Source organism: Peromyscus eremicus, chromosome 23 (genome assembly GCF_949786415.1).
Source record: "Peromyscus eremicus chromosome 23, PerEre_H2_v1, whole genome shotgun sequence".
Lineage (NCBI taxonomy): Eukaryota > Metazoa > Chordata > Mammalia > Rodentia > Cricetidae > Peromyscus > Peromyscus eremicus.
The window spans coordinates 14,517,366-14,536,972 of NC_081438.1; the positions used below are offsets into that span (position 1 = coordinate 14,517,366).

Here is a 19,607-nt window from a genome sequence, read left to right on the forward strand (position 1 = left end):
GCTGCTCACCTCGGCCTCCTCCTCCCCGTTCTGGCCGCGCTCGCCCTGCAGCCTCTCGCGAAGCTTCCCGAGTTCTGCCCGCAGGCTGCCCATCTCCTGCTCCTTGGTCTGCAGGTCAGCCTCAAGCTCCACCTTCTGCTCAATCAAAGCCTTCCCCTGGGCCTCCACCACGGTGACCCGGTGCCGAAGGTCGTGGTTGATCTTCATCAGCCTCGTCTGCTGCTGCTGCAGCTGGAGAGAGAAACAGGCATCGAGTGAGGCTGCCACGGACAGTAAACCAGGCTGCGTACGGCACAAGGGGAACCCTCTTTGAGTAGAACATGCACAGCATAATCAGCTTTCGAATTTGTTTCTATTTTTATGACTGCTGACAAGGAATGATACACACATCGGCTTTTTTTTTTTTCAGATTTATTTATTCTTTTTTTTTTCCCCCTTCGGTTTTTCGGGACAGGGTTTCTCTGTGTAGTTTTGGTGCCTGTCCTGGATCTCGCTCTGTAGCCCAGGCTGGCCTCAAACTCAGAGAGATCCGCCTGCCTCTGCCTCCCGAGTGCTGGGATCAAAGGCGTGCGCCACCACCGCCCGGCTTATTTATTCTTTATGTGGATATGTGTTCTGCCTATGTGTGTCTGTGCACCACATGTGTGCCTGGTGCCTGTGAAGGCCAGAAGAAGGTGTCAGATCTCCTGAGACTGGAGTTGCAAACAGTTAGGACCTGTCACGTGGGTGCTGGGAATTGAACCGGACTCCTCTGGAAGAGCAGCCAGTGCTCTTAACCGTGGGGCCATCTCTCCGGCCCCACCTCCACCTCCACCCCATGGTTTCTGAATGGAAGACCCTGGCTCTTGCGGCTGCCATGAAGGAGGAGCGTGGACTCGGATCAGCGTGGGTCACTTACAGCCTCGACGTCCTCGTTCTTCAGGCCAAGCTCCCTGTCTTTGGCTCGGATCTCATCCCTCTGCTTGTCCACCACCTCCTTCAGCCTCTTCATCACCTGCCGCTCACGCTCGGACATGCCTGGGTGAAGTCGAGACCGGCAGGTGAGCCGCCTCCCCTCGGCTTAAGCCCCCCATAGTGTCGCAGTGCAAGTGGGCCAGAGCTCTCCCCCAACCCGACACACACACACACACACACACACACACACACACACATACACACACACACACACACACACACACACACACACACACACACACACACACCCGTGCCTGCTCCTGCCTTCCGTACCTCACCGTCTCTCCCTCTCTCTTCCGTCTGCCTGAGGCTCTCCATTCTGACCTCTTTCCGATCATTGCACACAAAATTCCTCTCATTGGTCCCCTCTGCACAATGGCTCCCCTCCTGCACCTGGAAACACTCCCACCCATTGCCTCACTTTCACAGCACCTGACAATAATAATAATGTCATGACAGACCGGGCGGCGGCGGCGCACGCCTTTGATCCCAGCACTCGGGAGGCAGAGCCAGGAGGATCTCTGTGGGTTCGAGGCCAGCCTGGTCTACAGAGGGAGATCCAGGACAGGCTCCAAAACTACACAGAGAAACCCTGTCTCGAAAACAAAATAAAACAAAACACAACAAAATAATGTCATGACAGACGTGACCCCACACAGGGACCTGGAGGTTAGCCTCCAAAGTTCACTCGAACCCTGTAAGTGTGGTTCTGGGCTCTCCTCTGCCTCTGTTTCCAAATTCATGAAATTGGATGGTAGCAGCGTGGGGAATGGGTGGAGCCAACACACACACCATACCATTAGGACACAGGATTTGGTGGGCGCCAGAACAGCTCCCCTCCACTACCCCAAGAGACCATGGCTGAGGCGGGCAAGGTACTGAGCAGCAGGCCTCCCACACAGAAGGTGCCTTCCAGCCATTCCTTTCAGGCATTTGGTAAAGCAGGGTGGGGTGGCGCATAGGGTAGTCCAAGCACTCTGGAGGCAGAGGCAGGTGGATCTCTGTGAGTTCGAGGCCAGCCTGGTCTACAGAGGGAGTTCCAGGCCAGCCAGGGCTACACAAAGAAACCCCGTCAGCAAACAACAACAACAACAACAAAAGACAAAACAAGAAACAAAAATCAAAAACAAAGAGGGGGTTGGACGGGGACCTGGCTCAGTGGTCACGAGCACTTGCTGCTCTTTCAGGGGACCCGGGTTCAGCTCCCAGCACCCACATGGTGACTTACAACCCTCACTCCAGTTCCAGGGATCCGACGCTCTCCACTGACCTCCACGGCACTAGGCACACGCATCGTGCACAGACATACATGCAGGCAGACACACAAACAAAATAAACTCTACAAGAAACAACAAAAATGACTGTGTGGTCAGCTTTGCTCTGTTCCCGGCGACAAAGTCACTCCCCTAGAGCCCAAGGGCCATTGGCAGACCCACACGAGTCCCTCTGCACCCCTTCTGTCCTGTGCTGGACAGTCAATTCATAGTCCTGTGTGTCCAACTCTATAGTTAGACAGATTCCCAGAGAGATTCAGAGGGGATTTCCGTTTTATTTTGTTTTTCTGAGACAGTTTCTCTACATAGCCCTGGTTGTCCTGCGACTCCATCTGTAGACCAGGCTGGCCTTGAACTCACGGAGACCCTCCTGCCTCTGCCTCCCGAGGGCTGAGATTAAAGATGAGAGCCACCAATGCCTGGCTACTAGAGGGGATTTTTTTTTAAATTTATTTACTTTTATTTTATATGCATTGGTGTTTTGCCTGAGTGTATGTCTGTGTGAGGGTGTCAGATCTTGGAGTTACAGACGGTTATGAGCTGCCATGTGGGCGCTAGGAATTGAACCCAGGTCCTCTGGAAGAGCAGCCAGTGCTCCCAAGCACTGAGCCATCTCTCCAGCCCCCAGAGGGAATTTTTTAATCTGTAAGGCTTCTGCGGTGAGATATAAGAGACCTAAGCACAGCACCTGCCACCACTCACAAATCCAGACGCCCACGTAGGGAGAGGTCCTCTGGGCACTCCTCTTCCCCCTAGCTCCCCTGTACAGAAATCTGACCCCTGAACCTGAGTCCTCAGATGGCCCTTGGGCCCCAGCCCTGCTCCATGTCACTCCTGACTGGGACTCAAGGTCACCAGCACCGGCCCTCTTTATCCCAGGACACTCTGCCTGCCCCATGCCTGTTCCTCTAGTAGGTGGGGAACACTTGGTCCCTGCTGTGTTCCCATGGTTTCCCCACAAAATAAAAATAACCTTGAAGGCAGCCTGGCATCTGCCTGCCTCTTCGCTCGGGCGGGGGCTGCAGGCATGGAGAACACAGCCAGTTCTGTGGAAGCTGGGTACACTCAATGCTAAGTCCATCTCCTGTGCACACCCGAGGCTGGTCCACACGGGTCAGCAGGGTCTGGGAAAGCTGCAAGGGAAGAGCCACAGTCCCAGAGGGAAGGGGCCACAGGGAAAGCAGCTCAGAGCTGCCTAAGGCCTCTGAGTGGGCAGTGGGGTTCCCAGATCACCTCCAGAAGCCTCTGGGTGCATGGTAGGACTATCATAGGCCAAAGCAAGACTTTTTTTCCCTAAATAAAATGATTCCACAATTCCACTCCTAGAATCGGACCCCATAGAGCTGAAACCAGGTCTCCCACAAACACCCAAAAGATGTTCACAGCAGCCCAAAAGTGGATGAAACCAGAAAGCCCTGTCTGTGGATGAAGGATAGACATGGTCTGTTTATGAAATGGAATAGTATGCAGCTATGAAAAGAGACAGAGAACCACTGATATTACTAAAATGTAGACAGACCTTGAAAACACTAGACTAAGAAGGCAGACAAACTTATAAAAGAGGTACGACTCCTGCTTTGTCCCTTTCAGCCTGGGCAACAGAGGCACACAAAGGTCTTGTGAGTCCATCAAATGATGTGGCAAGTCAGTGCTGGGGTCCAGAGTCACAGCTGTGTGGCCTGGCTCCAGACAGCATCTACTCATAGTAACACTCCGATGTCTAATCCACCAAACACATCTCCACAAGGGACACCCATGAGAAGAGAATTCCAGACCAGGATTCCACTGTCTACGTTTTGTTTTTCCTTCGGTCCTTATCGGTACCTTATTTCATTTGTTTTGAGTTTTATTACGTTTATTTGTGTGTGTCTGTGTATGTGTATACATGTGTCTGTGTGTGTGTGTCTGTGTATGTGTATATGTATGTGCTGTGTGCGTGTGCACATGTGCATGTCACACTCACTTGTGAGGAGGTCAGAGGACAATGCACAAGAGTCCATCCTCTCCCTTTACCGTGTGGGACTTGGGGTTAAACCCATGTTGTCAGGCTTAGCCAGAAGCACTGTGCCCATCGAACCATCTCACTGACCCTGGTCTGGTTTTTTTTTTTTTTTTTTTTTTTTTTTTTTTTTTTTCCGAGACAGGGTTTCTCTGTGTAGCTTTGCGCCTTTCCTGGGACTCACTTGGTAGCCCAGGCTGGCCTCGAACTCACAGAAATCCGCCTGGCTCTGCCTCCCGAGTGCTGGGATTAAAGGCGTGCGCCACCACCGCCCGGCTTTTTTTTTTTTTTTTTTTTTTTTTTTTAATTGGCTATCATGGAACGTGCTGTGTAGACCAGGCTGGCCTTGAACTTATAGAGATCCACCTGCTGCTGCCTCCTGACTGCTGGGATTACAGGCGTGCGCCACCACAGCTGGTGTGTGCAATGCCTGGGATCCAACCCAGCACCTCATGCATGCTAGGCAAGGACTCTATTGACTGAGCCACAACCCCAGCCCCATACTTTAGCCTTTCAACGTTGTAACCACAGATTCTACAGGGCCCTCATCCTGTCCATCAAACCAGAGGGTGGGGCTTTATGTGGACAGCCAGGGGTTTGCTCAGGCTGAAGAGCCGGCAGTCAGGTATGATAGTGCACTCCTTTAATCCCAGCACTCAGGAGGCAGAGCTCTGTAAATTGGAGGCTAACCTGGTCTACACAGCACGTTCCAGGAAAGCCAGAGCTACACAGTGAGACCCTTTCTCAAAAACAAAACAAGGCGGGCAGTGGTGGCACCCCAGGAGAGAGTCAGGCATGAAGGTCCCAGGTAAGTTTATGGGACAGGTGGCAATTGATGGCCTCCAGTGCCAATCAAATCAGAATTGCTGTCCCCATTGTAGTCACCCTGTCCTGTGACCACAGCCTACAATCTCTAAACACAGAGAACAATCCCAACCTTGGACCCCTCCAGCCACCCTCGGCCTCCACCATCTTCTCTTACCCTGGCCTTCTAGGTTTCCCTCAAACACTCCTACCCCAGGGCCTTGGCATGTGCCACCTGTACATGGCACTAAGGTGACTCCATGTACCACTTCATTAGGGCTGAACTGTGACCATCCCAATGACTGGATGACCTAAAGCAACCGCAAGTTGCTACCCTATGTCCCCATCTCAGCTCTCACAAAGTGTCAGCTGTCCCCACTATGCTCAAATGAAGTTTCCAGTGGCCAGGGTCTGGCTTGTCCAATGTGTCCCAGGGCCCAGAGGAACCATGTAGGAGGGCAGAAAACCGTGACAGCTAACTGAGTTCATATCCACATCTGTAATCTGGACATCCACATCCACATCTGTAATCTGAGAGTCAAACATGTGATTCCCATCTGCCCACGGACGCTAAAGGCTCCAGAACAGAGGCAGCAGCCTGAGTGGTCATGAGGATCACTGGGACGGGGTGCCTCACCTTCCTGCTTCTGGAACTCCTCCTCAGAGAAGCCCACGTCTTTGTGGTTGAGGTTGGTCATCAGTTGCTTATTCTCCTCCTGCAGCTGGGCGATCTGGGACAGGAGGTCCTGTGCCTCGCCCCGCCACACATCCTCCACCAGCTCCAGCTCCTGTTGGGGGCACAGCAAGGGTCAGAGCGGGATCAGAGCCATCCAGGATCTCACCTGCCCATCCGGAGAACGGCTCGGTTTCTGGGACTCGGAGCCATCCACTTCTCCCAAGAGGGGCAGGTCTCCGGCAGGTGGCCCACAGAACCACATAGGGCCTCTTCTGCTGGTGTGTGCACCAAAGTGACACGGTCCATGTCCGGGCCACACCTGTGTTCTCCAGCTGTGTGGATAAGCCATCCCTGGCTACGGAGTCCCGGCATTCCCCAGTCGCCTCTTCAAGGCACAAAGAGACTGCAGAGGTCCTGTGACAGGGCCATAGTGCCAGGGTTCCTCTGCTCTCTGGGAAAGACATCTACTCAAGGCAGCCTGAGCAGCTTGCAATAACCACTCAGAGCCTCAGTTTCCCTCAGCGAGGGAACCAAAAACTTTCAGGTTTGAAAGACATGGAAGAAAATTAGTGAGATTAGTCCATTACCAGCTGTTTGTGGAGGCTGAGGCTGAGGCAGGAAGATGTCTTCAAGTTAGAGGTTAACCTAGACTATAAGAACATCTCAGAGAAAAAAAATCTATGCAATTTCAAAAAGGACGGGGGCAGTGGCCCAGAGCTTAAGAGAGTGAACTGCTCTAACAGAGGATGTGAGTTTCGTTCCCAATACCTTCAGTCACATGTTCACACCCATACACAGACACATAAACCCACACATTATTAAAAAAAAATAAAAACAAGAGCTGAGCCGGGCGGTGGTGACGCACGCCTTTAATCCCAGCACTTGGGAGGCAGAGCCAGGCGGATCTCTGTGAGTTCGAGGCCAGCCTGGGCTACCAAGTGAGTTCCAGGAAAGGCACAAAGCTACACAGAGAAAGAAACCCTGTCTCGAAAAAACCAAAGCTACACAGAGAAAGAAACCCTGTCTCGAAAAAACCAAAAAAAAAAAAAAAAAAAAAAACAGGAGCTGAGCAGTGGTGGTGCACGCCTTTAATCCCAGCACTCGAGAGGCAGATCTCTGAGTTCGAGGCCAGCCTGATCTACAGAGCAAGTTCCAAGATAACTAGGACTACACAGAGAAACCCTGTCTTGGGAAAAAGAAAAAAAGGAAGAAGACGCTGAGACTTGGGGTGAGTCAGAGGCCTGGGCCACTCCTCCCCCACCAAAAAATAAAGAAGACCCAGGAAAGAAAAGACAGGCCCACACCTACATGATCATGTATACATTCAGAGGTCTATAGCAATGGTTCTCAACCTTCCTAAGACTGAGATCCTTTAATATAGACCTTTATGATGTGGTGACCCCCGCCCCCAGAAATAACATTATTTTCATGGCTACTTTATAACTGTAATTTTGCTACTGCTATGAATTGTAACATAAATATCTGTGTTTTCTGATGGTCTCTGGCAACTCCTGTGAAAGGGTCTTTTGATTCCCCCTGAAGGGGTCATGACCCACAGGTTGAGAACTGCTAGAAATGTTGCTCACAGCAGGAAAAAGCCAGCCAGCGTCCACCCGCCCAGGAGGCATAAATCAAATCGACCTATCCCGACAATGGGCTATCATCAGGACATAAAAAGGAATGAAATGTTGCTAACACGATCCCCCGCTAAGAAGAGAAGCCAGGTTAAAAAAAAAGTCACACAGTCCGCAATGCCATTTCTATGAAATGTCCCAACGGGCACATCCACAGTGGCAGAGGTAACCTGGGGCTTCTGGCCAGAGCTCTGAGAGGTGTTGGGAGTGATGGTTAGTGCGCACAGGTTCCTCTTCAGAGGCAATGCAAACATTCTCGGCCGTACAACCGTGAACATGGAAGCAATCACTCGGAGGCCTGAAGGAGGCTGGGGCGCACCATGGCGGTGGCCTCGGTTACAAGCCAAGATGAAGGACAGCAGCTTGCATCCTGTCAACACAAGCTTGCTTGTTTGAGGTGCTGGGAATGGAACCCAGGGCCTCACACATGTTAGACAAGTATTCTCCGGCTGGAAGGCAGCCATAGCCCCTCACTGGGGGATTCTAGGCAGGGGCTCTACCACTGAGCCACACCCCAGCCCCTCACTGGGGGATTCTAGGCAGGGGCTCTACCACTGAGCCACACTCCAGCCCCTCACTGGGGGATTCTAGGCAGGTGCTCTACCACTGAGCCACACCCCCAGCCCCTCACTGAGGGATTCTAGGCAGGGGCTCTACCAATGAGCCACATCTGCTGACCTCTTTTCAGACATGGTCTCACTAAGTTGTCCAAACTGATCTTGAACTCACTCTGTAGCACAGGCAGACCTTGTTTTAATTCTCCTGCCTCAAACTCCCCAGTAGCTAGGATTACAGGCTTGTACCACCAGGCCTGGATATGCCAACCCAGGCTTGAACTCTGTTCCTACTACAAACAGCTGGTCTTGGGCAAGTTCTTTAAACCGTGGATGCCCGAGAAAGGACAATAGTATGTCCCTTTGAGGACTGCTGGGAAGATGAGATAGTCAGCTGGATGGGAAGAGTTGGAAATGGCACTGGGGACACAGAAGGTGCCATCACAGTCAGGATGTGGCCACCCTTCCCCTCCTCCTGTCACAGGCTGGCTAGGTGGCCAGACATCCAGCACCACCCTCCCTCATCTCCTAGAGACGTTCCCCATCCCTTCTTCTCTGCCCGGAAACTGGCCCGTGACTATGTGCACCGACAGCTGGTTCAAGGTCACAAGCCGAGTGAAGTGTCAGGTTAGGCAGAGAAGAGATGGAGTAATGGTCAGGGACCTTCCTGCACACAGGGGTGGTCTGGAAACGGGGCCAGACCCTTCCTCTGACCCCAGCTGGGACAGGCTGAACACAGAGTGGCCTGAGTGGCTATCAGGAGGAACCAGCTAAGCAGATGGAACCGTGGCCCCCACAAAGACACCCATATGCTAGTCCCCAGAACCTAACAATATGTCACCTTCTACAGCAAAAGGGACTTTGGCCTCAAGAAGATCTGGTGGGTCGATGTGACCATAGAGTTCTTGTCAAAGGTCAGCAGGGGTCAGACTGAGGGGACGTGGCACAGGTTAGCACCTAGAAGATGTTACATGCTGGCTCTGAGGGTGAAGGAAGGGGCCATAAACCGGGGGATGCAGACAACAGAAGCCGAAAAATGCAAAGATTTCCCCTAGAGCATCCTAAATCAATGGAGCCTCCCTGACACCCTGGTTTTTGTTTTTGTTTTGTTTTGTTTTTTTTTTTAATATTATAGTTTTTGGTGCTGGGGACAGTGCCCAGGGCCTTGCACACCTCAAGCACCCTCCCTCAGCCCTTTGTGTATTGTTTGAGACAGAGCATCACTAAGTTACCCAGATTGGCCTAAAACTTGCCATCCTCCTGCCTCAGCCTGCCAAATGCACCACCAGGTCCAGCTGTTGAGCGTCACCCATTTCTGACTCCTGGCTTCCAGGATGGTTACCCAGTCCTGTCCACTGTACTTCAGTGACCCACTGCACGAATTACAACACATTTCTCCTCTGAACCTGTAGTGCTGTAATGTTATAGCGGCCACAGGAGATGAAAATAGATTTTAGCCACAGGAGGTGAAGACAGATTTTAGCCACAGTTGGGTTTGTTTTTTTTCCCTCTCATGTAGCCCAGGTTGGCCTCAAACTCCCTACGTAGACGAGGCTGAACTTGACATCCTGACCTTCTCCACTTTCAAGTGTTAGGATTACAGGCATGCTTACCATGTCTGGTTTCTACGGTGCTGGGATTCGAACCCAGGTCCTCATGCAAGCTAGGTAAGCACTTTACCAGCTAGGCTACAGCCCAGTCCTTTTTTTTTTTTTTTAAGATTTTTTTTTTCAGAGCTGAGGACCGAACCCAGGGCCTTGCGCTTGCTAGGCAAGCGCTCTACCACTGAGCTAAATCCCCAACCCCAAAGATTTCTTTTTAATCATGTGTAGGTGTGTGTGTCTGCTTGTGGGTATGGGCCTCCCCCAAGACCTCTCCGTGGCTGGCTCCTCACTTCACCCAGTCCTCAAGGCAGACAAAGCCTCATCAGGAACTTACTTCCCTGACAGCCTCCCTCCCTCCTAGACAACCTCCCTCCTAGCTCCCTGCTTTACTTCCTTCACGGCACTTAATCATAAGCGGACATCCCTGTTTATTTTTAAATATATGCACTCACGCTAGGACGGGTGAAATACATGCTGGATTCCAAACGGGAGGTTACGAGAAGAATGGGGGCCCACTCTCATCAGGCCTGACTTGACCAGGGACCCGTATGGTAGAAGGACACAGTGACTCCTGTGGCTTGTCCTCTGACTTCCACGTGAGTAGCTCCTGGCCATAAATAAAAAAAAAATAAAAATAAATGTAATAAAATGTTTTAACTTTAAAAAAAAAAAAAAAGGGACGGAGCCTGGGGCTGTGGCTCAGTATGTAGGGTGCTTGCCCGGCATGCACAAAGCCTTGGTACCATTCCCAAGCCCAGTGGCTCACACCCATATTTCCAGCACCAGGGAGGTGAGAGGCAGGAGGATCGGAGGGTCAAGGTCATCCTCTGATGTATAACAAGTTCTAGGCCGGCCTAGGATACATCAGACCCTGCCTCAAAAATAAAAAATAAATAAATGAAAACTGTATGCAGGCCAGGCATGGCAATGCATGCCTTTAATCCTGCAGAAGCAGGTGGCTCTCTGTTGAGTTCAAGTCCAGCCTAGTCTACAGAGAGGGTTCCAGGCCAGCTAGGACTTCACAGAGAAACCCTGTTTCAAGCAAAAAAAAAAAAAAAAAAAAAAGGTTAAAAAATATTTTTAAAAAAAGTATTGGGTCCTGAGAGATGGCTCAGTGGTCAAGAGCACTGGCTGCTCTTCCAGAGGACCCGGGTTCAATTCCCAGCACCCACATGGGGGCTCACAACCATTTATAACTCCAGTCACCTTCTTCTGGCTGTTGTGGGCATGAAGCATGTGGCCCACGGACATACATGCAGGCAAAACACTTATATATATATAAACTAAAATTAAATAATAAGTACTCAACAATTCTTATACCAGGGGGCGGTAGAGGAGCACCTGCCTAGCACGCTTGAGGCCCTGAATTTCACCTGTGGCACCACAGAGAAACTAGAACACAGCAATTTTTATGCTGAATCCGTGCGAGAATGAAAGTGTCATGGATATACATGGTTTCCATTCTCTGTGTGAAAATAAACTTCACATGTTTCCTCCTAGCATGTACTTCCTGTTGAAATGGAATGGCATGGCCCTAGTACTGCAGGCCCACAGGGGCCAGACCTTCACTTGCATCCCCAAGTCCCCAGAAGGGTGCCGGGAACACGGGAAGTACAACTGGGGTTTGGGGGTGTGGAGTGTAGAGGGCTTGCTTAGCATGAATCCCAGCTTTACAACTCTATCCATGTGATTGCTGAGTGAACAACACAGACGGTGTGCTCCGTGCAGGCATACCCACGCAGCCCCCCACTCTGCGTATTCTGTCACCCACCTGCTGCCTGACTTGAGGACCCGACTCGGCTTCCCTCTGCTTGGTACTGCCCACATCGCCCGGGAGAGCACTTTGAGCAGCATGGCATGCCCATAGATAGGGTTGTGCACTGTCTGATCAGGCAGAACCAGGAGTCCGTGGCCTGGGGTTGAGCCATGAGCCCAATGGGGTAAGTCTATGTGTCTGTGGAAGGGTAGGACGCAGCCATTCTGAAGCCATGTTTACAGAGAGAGAGGGAAGGGTGGGTGGGTGGGGGGAGCCGGGAGCCAGATCAAGGGCTGCTGAGGTTTTTGTGGGAGGGGAAAAAAAAAAGCTTGACGCTGTCTCTGGTGGTAGAAGAGATCCGAGGACGACGGGGCCTGTTCTGACCCTACGGAGAAGCCACACAAAGAGGCCCGGGCTGGGGAGGAGGGGTTCCACTCTAGCTGTTTACAAACAAGCCCTGGTGCCAGCTTCCTGGCTGCAGCTGGTGATATTCTGAAGCAACAAGTGCAGCTGAGAATTCCAGCTGACTCTGGTGACCTGTGATGGCCCAGCCCAGGCACAGCAGAAAGCAAGCATTGGGAGGGGACACGAAAAAGTGCTAGCGGGACCTCTGGCAGACACCCGGCCTGAGCCCATAGTCAGGATTCAGCTGGACGGCAAGGACCTCCCTCCCGGAGGCCCTCCAGGAGAGGTGGAATATCTGGGGGGAAGGGGGAAGTAGAAATGCCTAGGTGGGGGCATCAATAACCCCTGGGGGCATCTCAGTGTGTCTCCCCAGAAAACCTCTGAGCCTTGGCCCTCTAGTGACAAACACCTTTACCCATTGGACCATCTTGCCGGCCCCAGGTTCTGGCCTATGCCCTTTGTGTCCACTGGCTGCCCCCAACCCAAGGCTCATCACTGTCCTCCAGGGTGGGGACTGAGATTGTCTCGGGATAGCAGAGGACACCGTGACACAGAGAGGATAGCGATCTGTCCCAGAGCCCACGGCCTGCCAACTTGTGGGGTTTGAAACCAAGCTGTCTGGCTCCAACGTCCCAGCGATCTTGAGATTCTGGAAATTAATTACAGGACCGAGGGAGGCGCTTTCTGTCTCCAAGTGTGACCCTGGAAATGCAGCTGGCTTTGAGGAGCACAGTTTCCTTCCTGACCCCAGGGCACAGGACAAGGTGGGGGGGGTATAAACACAGCCAGGCCTGACCATAATGCTCACACACACACACACACACACACACACACACACACACACCCATGGCCTGTCCTCCGGGTGAGGCCGAACACCTAGTTTTGACCGTTGTCTCGGAAAACTTAAGATCCATCCCAACAGTACACAATAGAGGATGGCCTGCCAGGGAGTTTCAGAGAGGCCAACCAAACTTCCTGAGGCCACACAGCAAGCCAGAACAGGTTCCAGCATCCAGAGAAAAGGAGTTTCCTCCCATCCCCAGTCGGAAGAGGTCCGTCAAAAGCGGCCCAGGCTGAGGTTTGGGCAGGAAACCACATGTCTCCCACTTCCCTACCCCGGGCACCTAGTCTGGTCTGGTCTGGTCTCCCAAAGGCAGATGACAGCTCTTGGGGCAGAGGGTGGGCCTGAAAGCCACTTGGAGCCATTCGGTGCCCCGATTCAACCAGACTGGGGAAGAGACCCCGGAAGTATCTCCCGAGGGCAGGGACTCCCGTCGGTAACCTGGGGTAAATCCCTTTTGCATTCGGACCCTCTGCTTCCTCATCCGTAAAGTGAAGAATATCCTCACTTTATAGTTAGTTTAAAAGAATCAAAGGCAAGCCCAAGGCCGGGAAGGCACCTCGGGGTGCAGGCGAATAAACTGGGGGGACCCTGGGAAGAAAGTTGCTACTACGAAGCCTGGGATGGGGGCTCAGGACTGGCGCTCACTCTGAGGGACTTCAGATAGGATGAAAAGGAAGGGCTGGACATCTAGTGTCACACCTTGGTCACAAAGAAGGGTGGGCGGGGACTGACTTCCTTCCTGGAATAAAATAATACTAAGTACTGTGCCCACTGCATCCCATTTGATCCTTGTAGGTGAGTTCTACTGTAATCACCATCGGACAGACCAGGGGACAAAGCTCAGAGAGCCTCAGCAAGTTACCCAAGGTCACACAGCGACTCAGTGCTCCAAGCCGGGCCAAGACGACCAGGGCCTCCCTCCTTCCCTCCCTCCTTCCCTCCCAACCCCTTGAACATTCTCTTGTACTCTAGGCACTGTGTACACTCATCCACAAGGAAACTAGCGGCTGCCCAGAACCGAGTGGCACCCACGGAGTCGGAGCCCCTTGCCCGGACCGGCAGACTGAGGCCTCCGCCCACCTTCTGATGCTTGCGCTCCTTCTCGATGCGGTCCATCCTCTCCACGCGCAGCCGGTCCAGCTCCAGGCGCAGCTCGTCCAGCTCGGGAGCGACATGGTGCCGGCTAACCAGCACCTCGAGGATCTCCAGGACCCTCACGACCTTGGGCATGAGACGCGCGATGGCCTCGCAGCCGTGTTGGTCGATGACCCTCTCGAACTCGTGGCCCACGAGCGACGCGATGTCGTACACGTCCATGACGGTCAGCTCCGCCACGTTCTTCTCCAGCGCCGACAGGGCGGCGGGCGGCGACCCCAGCGGCTCCTCCATGGCCCCGCGCGGGCCCCGCGCCGTCCGTCCACTCGCGTTTAACTCGTGAACTTGGGGGGCGGGAGTTGGGGCGGAGGGGGGGAGCTGGAGCACCGCGGGGAGGATGGCGAGGGCGGCGGCGCGTGCGCAGGCCCGCGGCGCCTCCCGACTTGCGGCTCCGACACCGCCGAGCGATGGTAGACGCGGGTCCCGGCCTGGGAGGCGGGTGGCGCCCGGTGCCCGGAGGGACCGCGGCCCGGAGACTCCTCCCGGGGAGGTGAATCCAAACTTTGGAAACGCCTAGTGACTCCGGGTGGCCGGCTCCTCCCCGCGGGGACGCTGCGAGGCGACGTGGGCTTGGAGAGGGGCGCGCGTCTCCGTCCCCCCGGGGGTCCCGCTGCGGCAGCCCCCGCTGGTCCCGAAGCTCCGCCCCTGGCTCCGGTCCCGCCTCCCGGGCTCCGGTCCCCGCGACCCCAGCCCTGCTCTGCCTCCTCCAGCCGCGCTCCGCCTCCCGGGCAGCGGGGAGGCCACCGCGCACGGCCATTGGCGGCTGCAGGAGGGGGCGGAGTCTGTCTGCAGAGGGACAGGGTCATGGGGTGGGCTCACCCTGCTGCGATCCAGCTCGTGCAGGACCCCGGCACCTAGAAGCTCTCTGCTCCTCCGTTTCTCACCTCAACTCCACGGCTCCCCACCCTGCACTTCAGCAGGCGCCTCGGGGACAGCAGCCCACAGCGCATAGGGGTCCTCGGTCCCCAGAGCCACCCAATGCACTACCCCGACTTCAGCTCATCCTGGGGAACCTCTGACCCCCTCAGGTCTACTCTCCCCTCGGCTCCGCTGTCTACCCCAACTCTGTGGCACACCACTCTGTGCTCCAGCAGAATCTCAGGCGACGTCAGCCAACAACGCCAAGTGTCCTCGGTCTCCAAAGCCGCTGGCTGCCCTGCTTGCCCCGCCACTAACTCATAGCTCCTTACAGCCAAAACGTCACTTGCTGGTGGAAGAAGACTGGCTGGGGATTTGGGTCTCAGTCCCAAGACTGGTCCTGAACTCTTTTCGTCCTTTGGCCTCGCCAAATCCACTTGTCCATCAGACTCCATTCCACCACACTAAGAGAGATTATCCTGAATCTGCCCCTAGCCCCTACTATTCTGTTCCCACGCGTGGAGGAGGAACCCCGTTAATTCCCACCATCATGAACTGCCTACTACATACATAGCATTAGGTTCTGCTTGCGGAGGCCTCCACATTGTCTGACTTAGAGGTCCCTGGCTCTTCAGGACAGAAATTTTGTTGGTTTTGTTTGTTTTGAGTGGCTACCTGCAACTCGCTATGAAGACCAGGTTGGTTTTCAAACTCACAGAGATCCTCTTGCCTCTCCCTCTTGAGTGCTAGGATTAAAGCACATTTTATCTCATTTACATTAAAAAAATTGAGAAAGCCCAGAGGTTGCAGTAGCCCCCACTTCAATCTCTGGGTGTTTGGGTTTTTTTTTTTTTTGTCATCGTCCCCCCCCCCCCCCGTGTGTGTGTGTGTGTGTGTGTGTGTGTGTGTGTGTGTGTGTGTGTGTATGTGCAGTCTCAGGTACAAACCCCCAACCACTGTCTGGAAACATTTGATCTTTCCAGAAAGAAACAATTTATAAATTTTAAATAACTTTAAATACAGTATATTATTAGAGTAATCCTACTTTATTGTTAAAAAGCCTTACTCTTGAGACAGGCAGTGTTGGCGCATGCCTTTAATCCCAGCACTCAGGAGGCAGAGGCAGGCTAATCTCTGTGAGTTCCAGGACAGCCTGGTCTACAGAGTGAGTTCCAATACAGCCAGAACTACACAGAGAAACCCTGTCTCAAAAAAACAAAACCAACCAAACAAACAAAAATCCTAACTCTTGAACTGTGCCTAATTTATGAATTAAACTTTATCACAGATGTATAAATGTATGTATAAATGTATAAAGAAACTGGGCAGTAGTGGAACATGCCTTTAGTCTGGGGAAACAGAGGCAGGGGAATCACTGAGTTCCAGGCCAACCTGGTCTAAAGAGTGAGTTCCAGGACAGACATAGCTACATGGAGAAACTTTGTTTCAACAAAACAAACAGACAATATATATACTGTAGCTGGGTTTTTGACCCCCAGGCTGCTGCACTGGAGGCCGCTACACTGAATGGGGCGGCTGTACTGAGATCAGTAGCACTGGGAGCTACTTCACAGGAGGGAAACTGTTGCGCTGGAGGCTGCACTTTCCTGTGGAATCTGCTGAACATCTGGAAGGTAGCTGCCCCACACAGCCCAGCTCAGCACCGGGAGAACTCTCCCCGGCTCTGTTCGAAGCGCACTGTGCATTTTAGCTTATTTAATTATTTAATGTGTCTGTAAACCCTGGGGTGACTGTATCACTCCAAAACTACTGTCTCCAGTGTGTGTGTGTGTGTGTGTGTGTGTGTGTGTGTGTGTGTGTGTGTGTGTGTTGGGGGCGGGGCAAGGTTTCTCTGTGAAGCCCTGGCTGTCCTGGAACTTGCTGTATAGGCCAGGCTGGCCTCGAACTCAGAGATCTGCCTGCTTCTGTTTCTCGGAGTGATAAAGGTGTGCACCACCACCACCCAGCTGTGAATATACACGTTTTTAAAGCAGAGTGAATATAGACCTACTAAAGATATCCAAGGACGAACTCTCAGAAGAAGGAAGGACTCCAAGGAGGAATACCCTTATTTTATTTATAAACTGAGCCATCTTGTTGACCCTATTTAATTTATTTAATTAATTAACCAACCAATGGATTTCTCTACGTAACCTTGGCTGTCCTGGAACTCACTCTGTAGTCCTTGCTGGCCTGCAACTCACACAGAGATCCGCCTGCCTCTGCCTCCCGAGTGCTGGGATAAAAGGCGTGTGCCACCATCACCTGGTTTATCAGTCAGTTTTGAAACAAGATCTCACTGTGTAGGGTTGTTTGGCCTGGAACTCACTATATAGACCAAGACCAGGCTGGCCTTGAACACGTAAAGATCTTCCTGTCTGTTCTCCAGAGTGCTGGGATTACAGGTGTGTACTGCGGTGCTCAGCTCCATCTTTAGAATTTTATTAAGGTAAACCGTGCACCTGTTCAGAAAGGTAAATATATTCTCCCAGAGTTGAGGAGGGATATATCAACAGTGACCCAACATGGCATCAGCCGCATATCCAGTTTTACACTTAGCTGGGTGGGGAGATCAGAGAAGGCTTCCTGGAAGAGGAGGGCCTCGGGTGCAGAATAAAAGGCAGAGGTCACAAACCACCTGTGACGTTTGTGCAAAGGCTCTGCTGTGTGTTCATCAGCCGGCTTAGGTGGAGTCAGGGCAGGCTGGCAACAGAGGGAAACCCTCAGAGGGGGTAAGATAGTTACCGTGGTAACCAACAGACTATAAGCCATTCATCAAGCAGTGTGAGCTGGGGGTCTGGCGGCACACACCTGCAACGACAGCATGCTGGATGTGGAGGCAGGGGGACCATGAAGTATGTGTGGGGGGGAGGGGAGCAGATCAAGGACTTGAGTGATGTAGCAAGCTCAGAGGGTAAAGGCAATTGTCACCAAGTCTTGTGACTGGGGTTCCATCCCCAGGACTCACAGTACAAGGACAGAATGGACTCTGCAAAGTGTCCTCTGACCCTGAGTGTGCTAGGATGTGGGTGCCCACATGTGTGCCTACACGCAAAAATTAACAATTTGAAATCTGGGTGAGGTCCTGCACTCAGAAGTCAGAGGCAGGCAGATCTCTGTGTGAGTTTCAGGCCAGCAAGGACTACAAAGTAGGACCCCAGTTCACCAGGTGGTGGTGGTGCATACCTTTAATGCCAGCACTGAGAAGGCAGAAGCAGCAAATGTCTGAGTTCGAGGCCAGCCTGGTCTCCAGAGCAAGATCCAGGACAGATCTACACAGAGAAACCAAAAGAAAAAAGAAAAACAAAACAAAACAAAACAAATAAGTAAAATACATAATACATACTTACATATATACATATACATAAAAGATAAAAAGAACTACACAGAGAAATCCTGTCTTGATAAAACAAAAACAAAAAAGAAAGAAAGAAAAAGAAAAGAAAAAAAAAGAAATTTACCATGGAGCCAAGAAGTTCACATTGCTGTTGTAGGACCGCAGTATGGCTTCAGGAAAGTCACTGCCTTTTTATCTGGATTATTTTCATTTGTAAAATAGGAAACAGTTTCCATCATGGAGACTTTTGTCCCTTGGATTTTTGATGATGAGTGTTTAAAGCATGTGATCTCACCAGAAGGGCTCACGGTCAGTTTGTTTTAGGTTTTGTTTTGTGTTTTTTATACAGTCATCCTCTATTAATGCAACCGGTCATTTCTTTAAAATTCTTTTATTTATTTATGCCTGTGCGGTGGGTAGGGGCTGGGTACTTAAAGAGGTCAGAAGAGGGCATCAGATCCCCTGGAACTGGAGTTGCAGACAGTTGTGAGCTGCCATGTGGGTGCTGGGAACTGAACATGGGTCCTCTGCAAGACCAGCCATTTCGTCTAACCAGTGACCCATCTCCCCAGCCCTGTTTTGCTTATTGTTTGAGCTAAGGTCTTGGTGTGCAGTCAGGCTGGCTCTGAACTCCTGGTGATCCTCCTGCCTCCACTTCCTGGGTGCTGGGATGACAGGTGTGGGTCACATTGCAGGGCTCCAAACAAGGATTCTCAAGATGTGGCCTGCCTCTATTTCTCATGAATCTCTCTCCTCCTCTCTAGGCATCATCTCGGCTTCCCTACGTGAACCTGTGAATCTGCTCGAACATATCCTAAAATCCCATCCCTCCTGAGGCCTCTAAGGGGCTGAGCTGGAATCTCTTGTCTCTGCCAAGGTGGGACGGATATGGTAAACCAAGATCACAACATCCCAGCTTCCACAGAAGAACCCAAGAATGCTGCTTTGCTGAAACTCACAGTGATGGTCCACCCAGCCTAAAAGGAAGCTCTGGTCTTGAGTGGAGAATAGGACTGAATGAATGCTGAGTGGGGCATGGCAGGCAAGTGTGGGCTGCTGATGGAGTGTGAGATAATAGAAACAGCAGAGAGGCTTACATCCCAGTACTTAGGAGACTGAGGGTCAGGAGTTCAAAGCCAGCCTGGACTACACAGTGAAACCCTGCCCCTTCTCAGAAAAATAAAATAAGTAAGTAAATAAATAGGAAGAAAGCAAAGAGGCCAACCTGCTGGAGGACCCATCCATTCCAAACAGAACTGAACCTCATTGAAATAGACACAGTGGGTGGGGAGAGCCTCAGAGGCTACTCTGAAATTCCAGTTCCTGGGGGTGGGCACAGCTTTCTTCTGGCCTCCACAGGCTCCAGCTTGCATGTGGCACGCTCACACACACACACACACACACACACACACACACACACACAAATAAAAATAAATTGTTAAGACACAGGCAGTCAGCCGGCAGGGGTGGTGCACGCCTTTAATCCCAACACTCAGGAGGTAGAGCCAGGCGGATCTCTGTGAGTTCGAGGCCAGCCTGGTCTACAGAGCGAGATCCAGGACAGGCACCAAAACTACACAGAGAAACTCTGTCTCGAAAAAAAAAAATTGTCTTATTTAAAAATAAAACTTCCCCGGTCAACTGTCTGGCCTTTGCTAGTCTCGGTGGCTTGTGTTTGTAATCCTCACACTTGAGAGATAAAGACAGGACGTTCAAGAGTTCAAAGCTGGGGCTGGAGGGATGGCTCAGTAAA

At 52.1% G+C, this 19,607-nt stretch overlaps 1 protein-coding gene across 2 annotated transcripts in view; it reads right to left on the reverse strand.

Annotated features, from left to right (window-relative positions):
• Positions 1-14,359, reverse strand: part of Rilpl1 (Rab interacting lysosomal protein like 1) — a 35,285-nt gene extending 20,926 nt beyond the window's left edge. Inside the window, exons 1-4 of one of the 2 annotated variants that reach the window (XM_059249308.1) lie at positions 13,585-14,350; positions 5,669-5,819; positions 899-1,017; positions 10-231 (exon numbers count right to left, since the gene is read on the reverse strand). In XM_059249308.1, the coding sequence (XP_059105291.1) occupies positions 10-231; positions 899-1,017; positions 5,669-5,819; positions 13,585-13,893 (801 nt within the window). In that variant the 5' untranslated portion in view covers positions 13,894-14,350. Of the gene's footprint in view, positions 1-9; positions 232-898; positions 1,018-5,668; positions 5,820-13,584 lie in introns of both variants that reach the window. The other variant, XM_059249309.1, reaches the window with a different exon arrangement.
• Between the last annotated feature and the right edge of the window lie 5,248 nt (positions 14,360-19,607).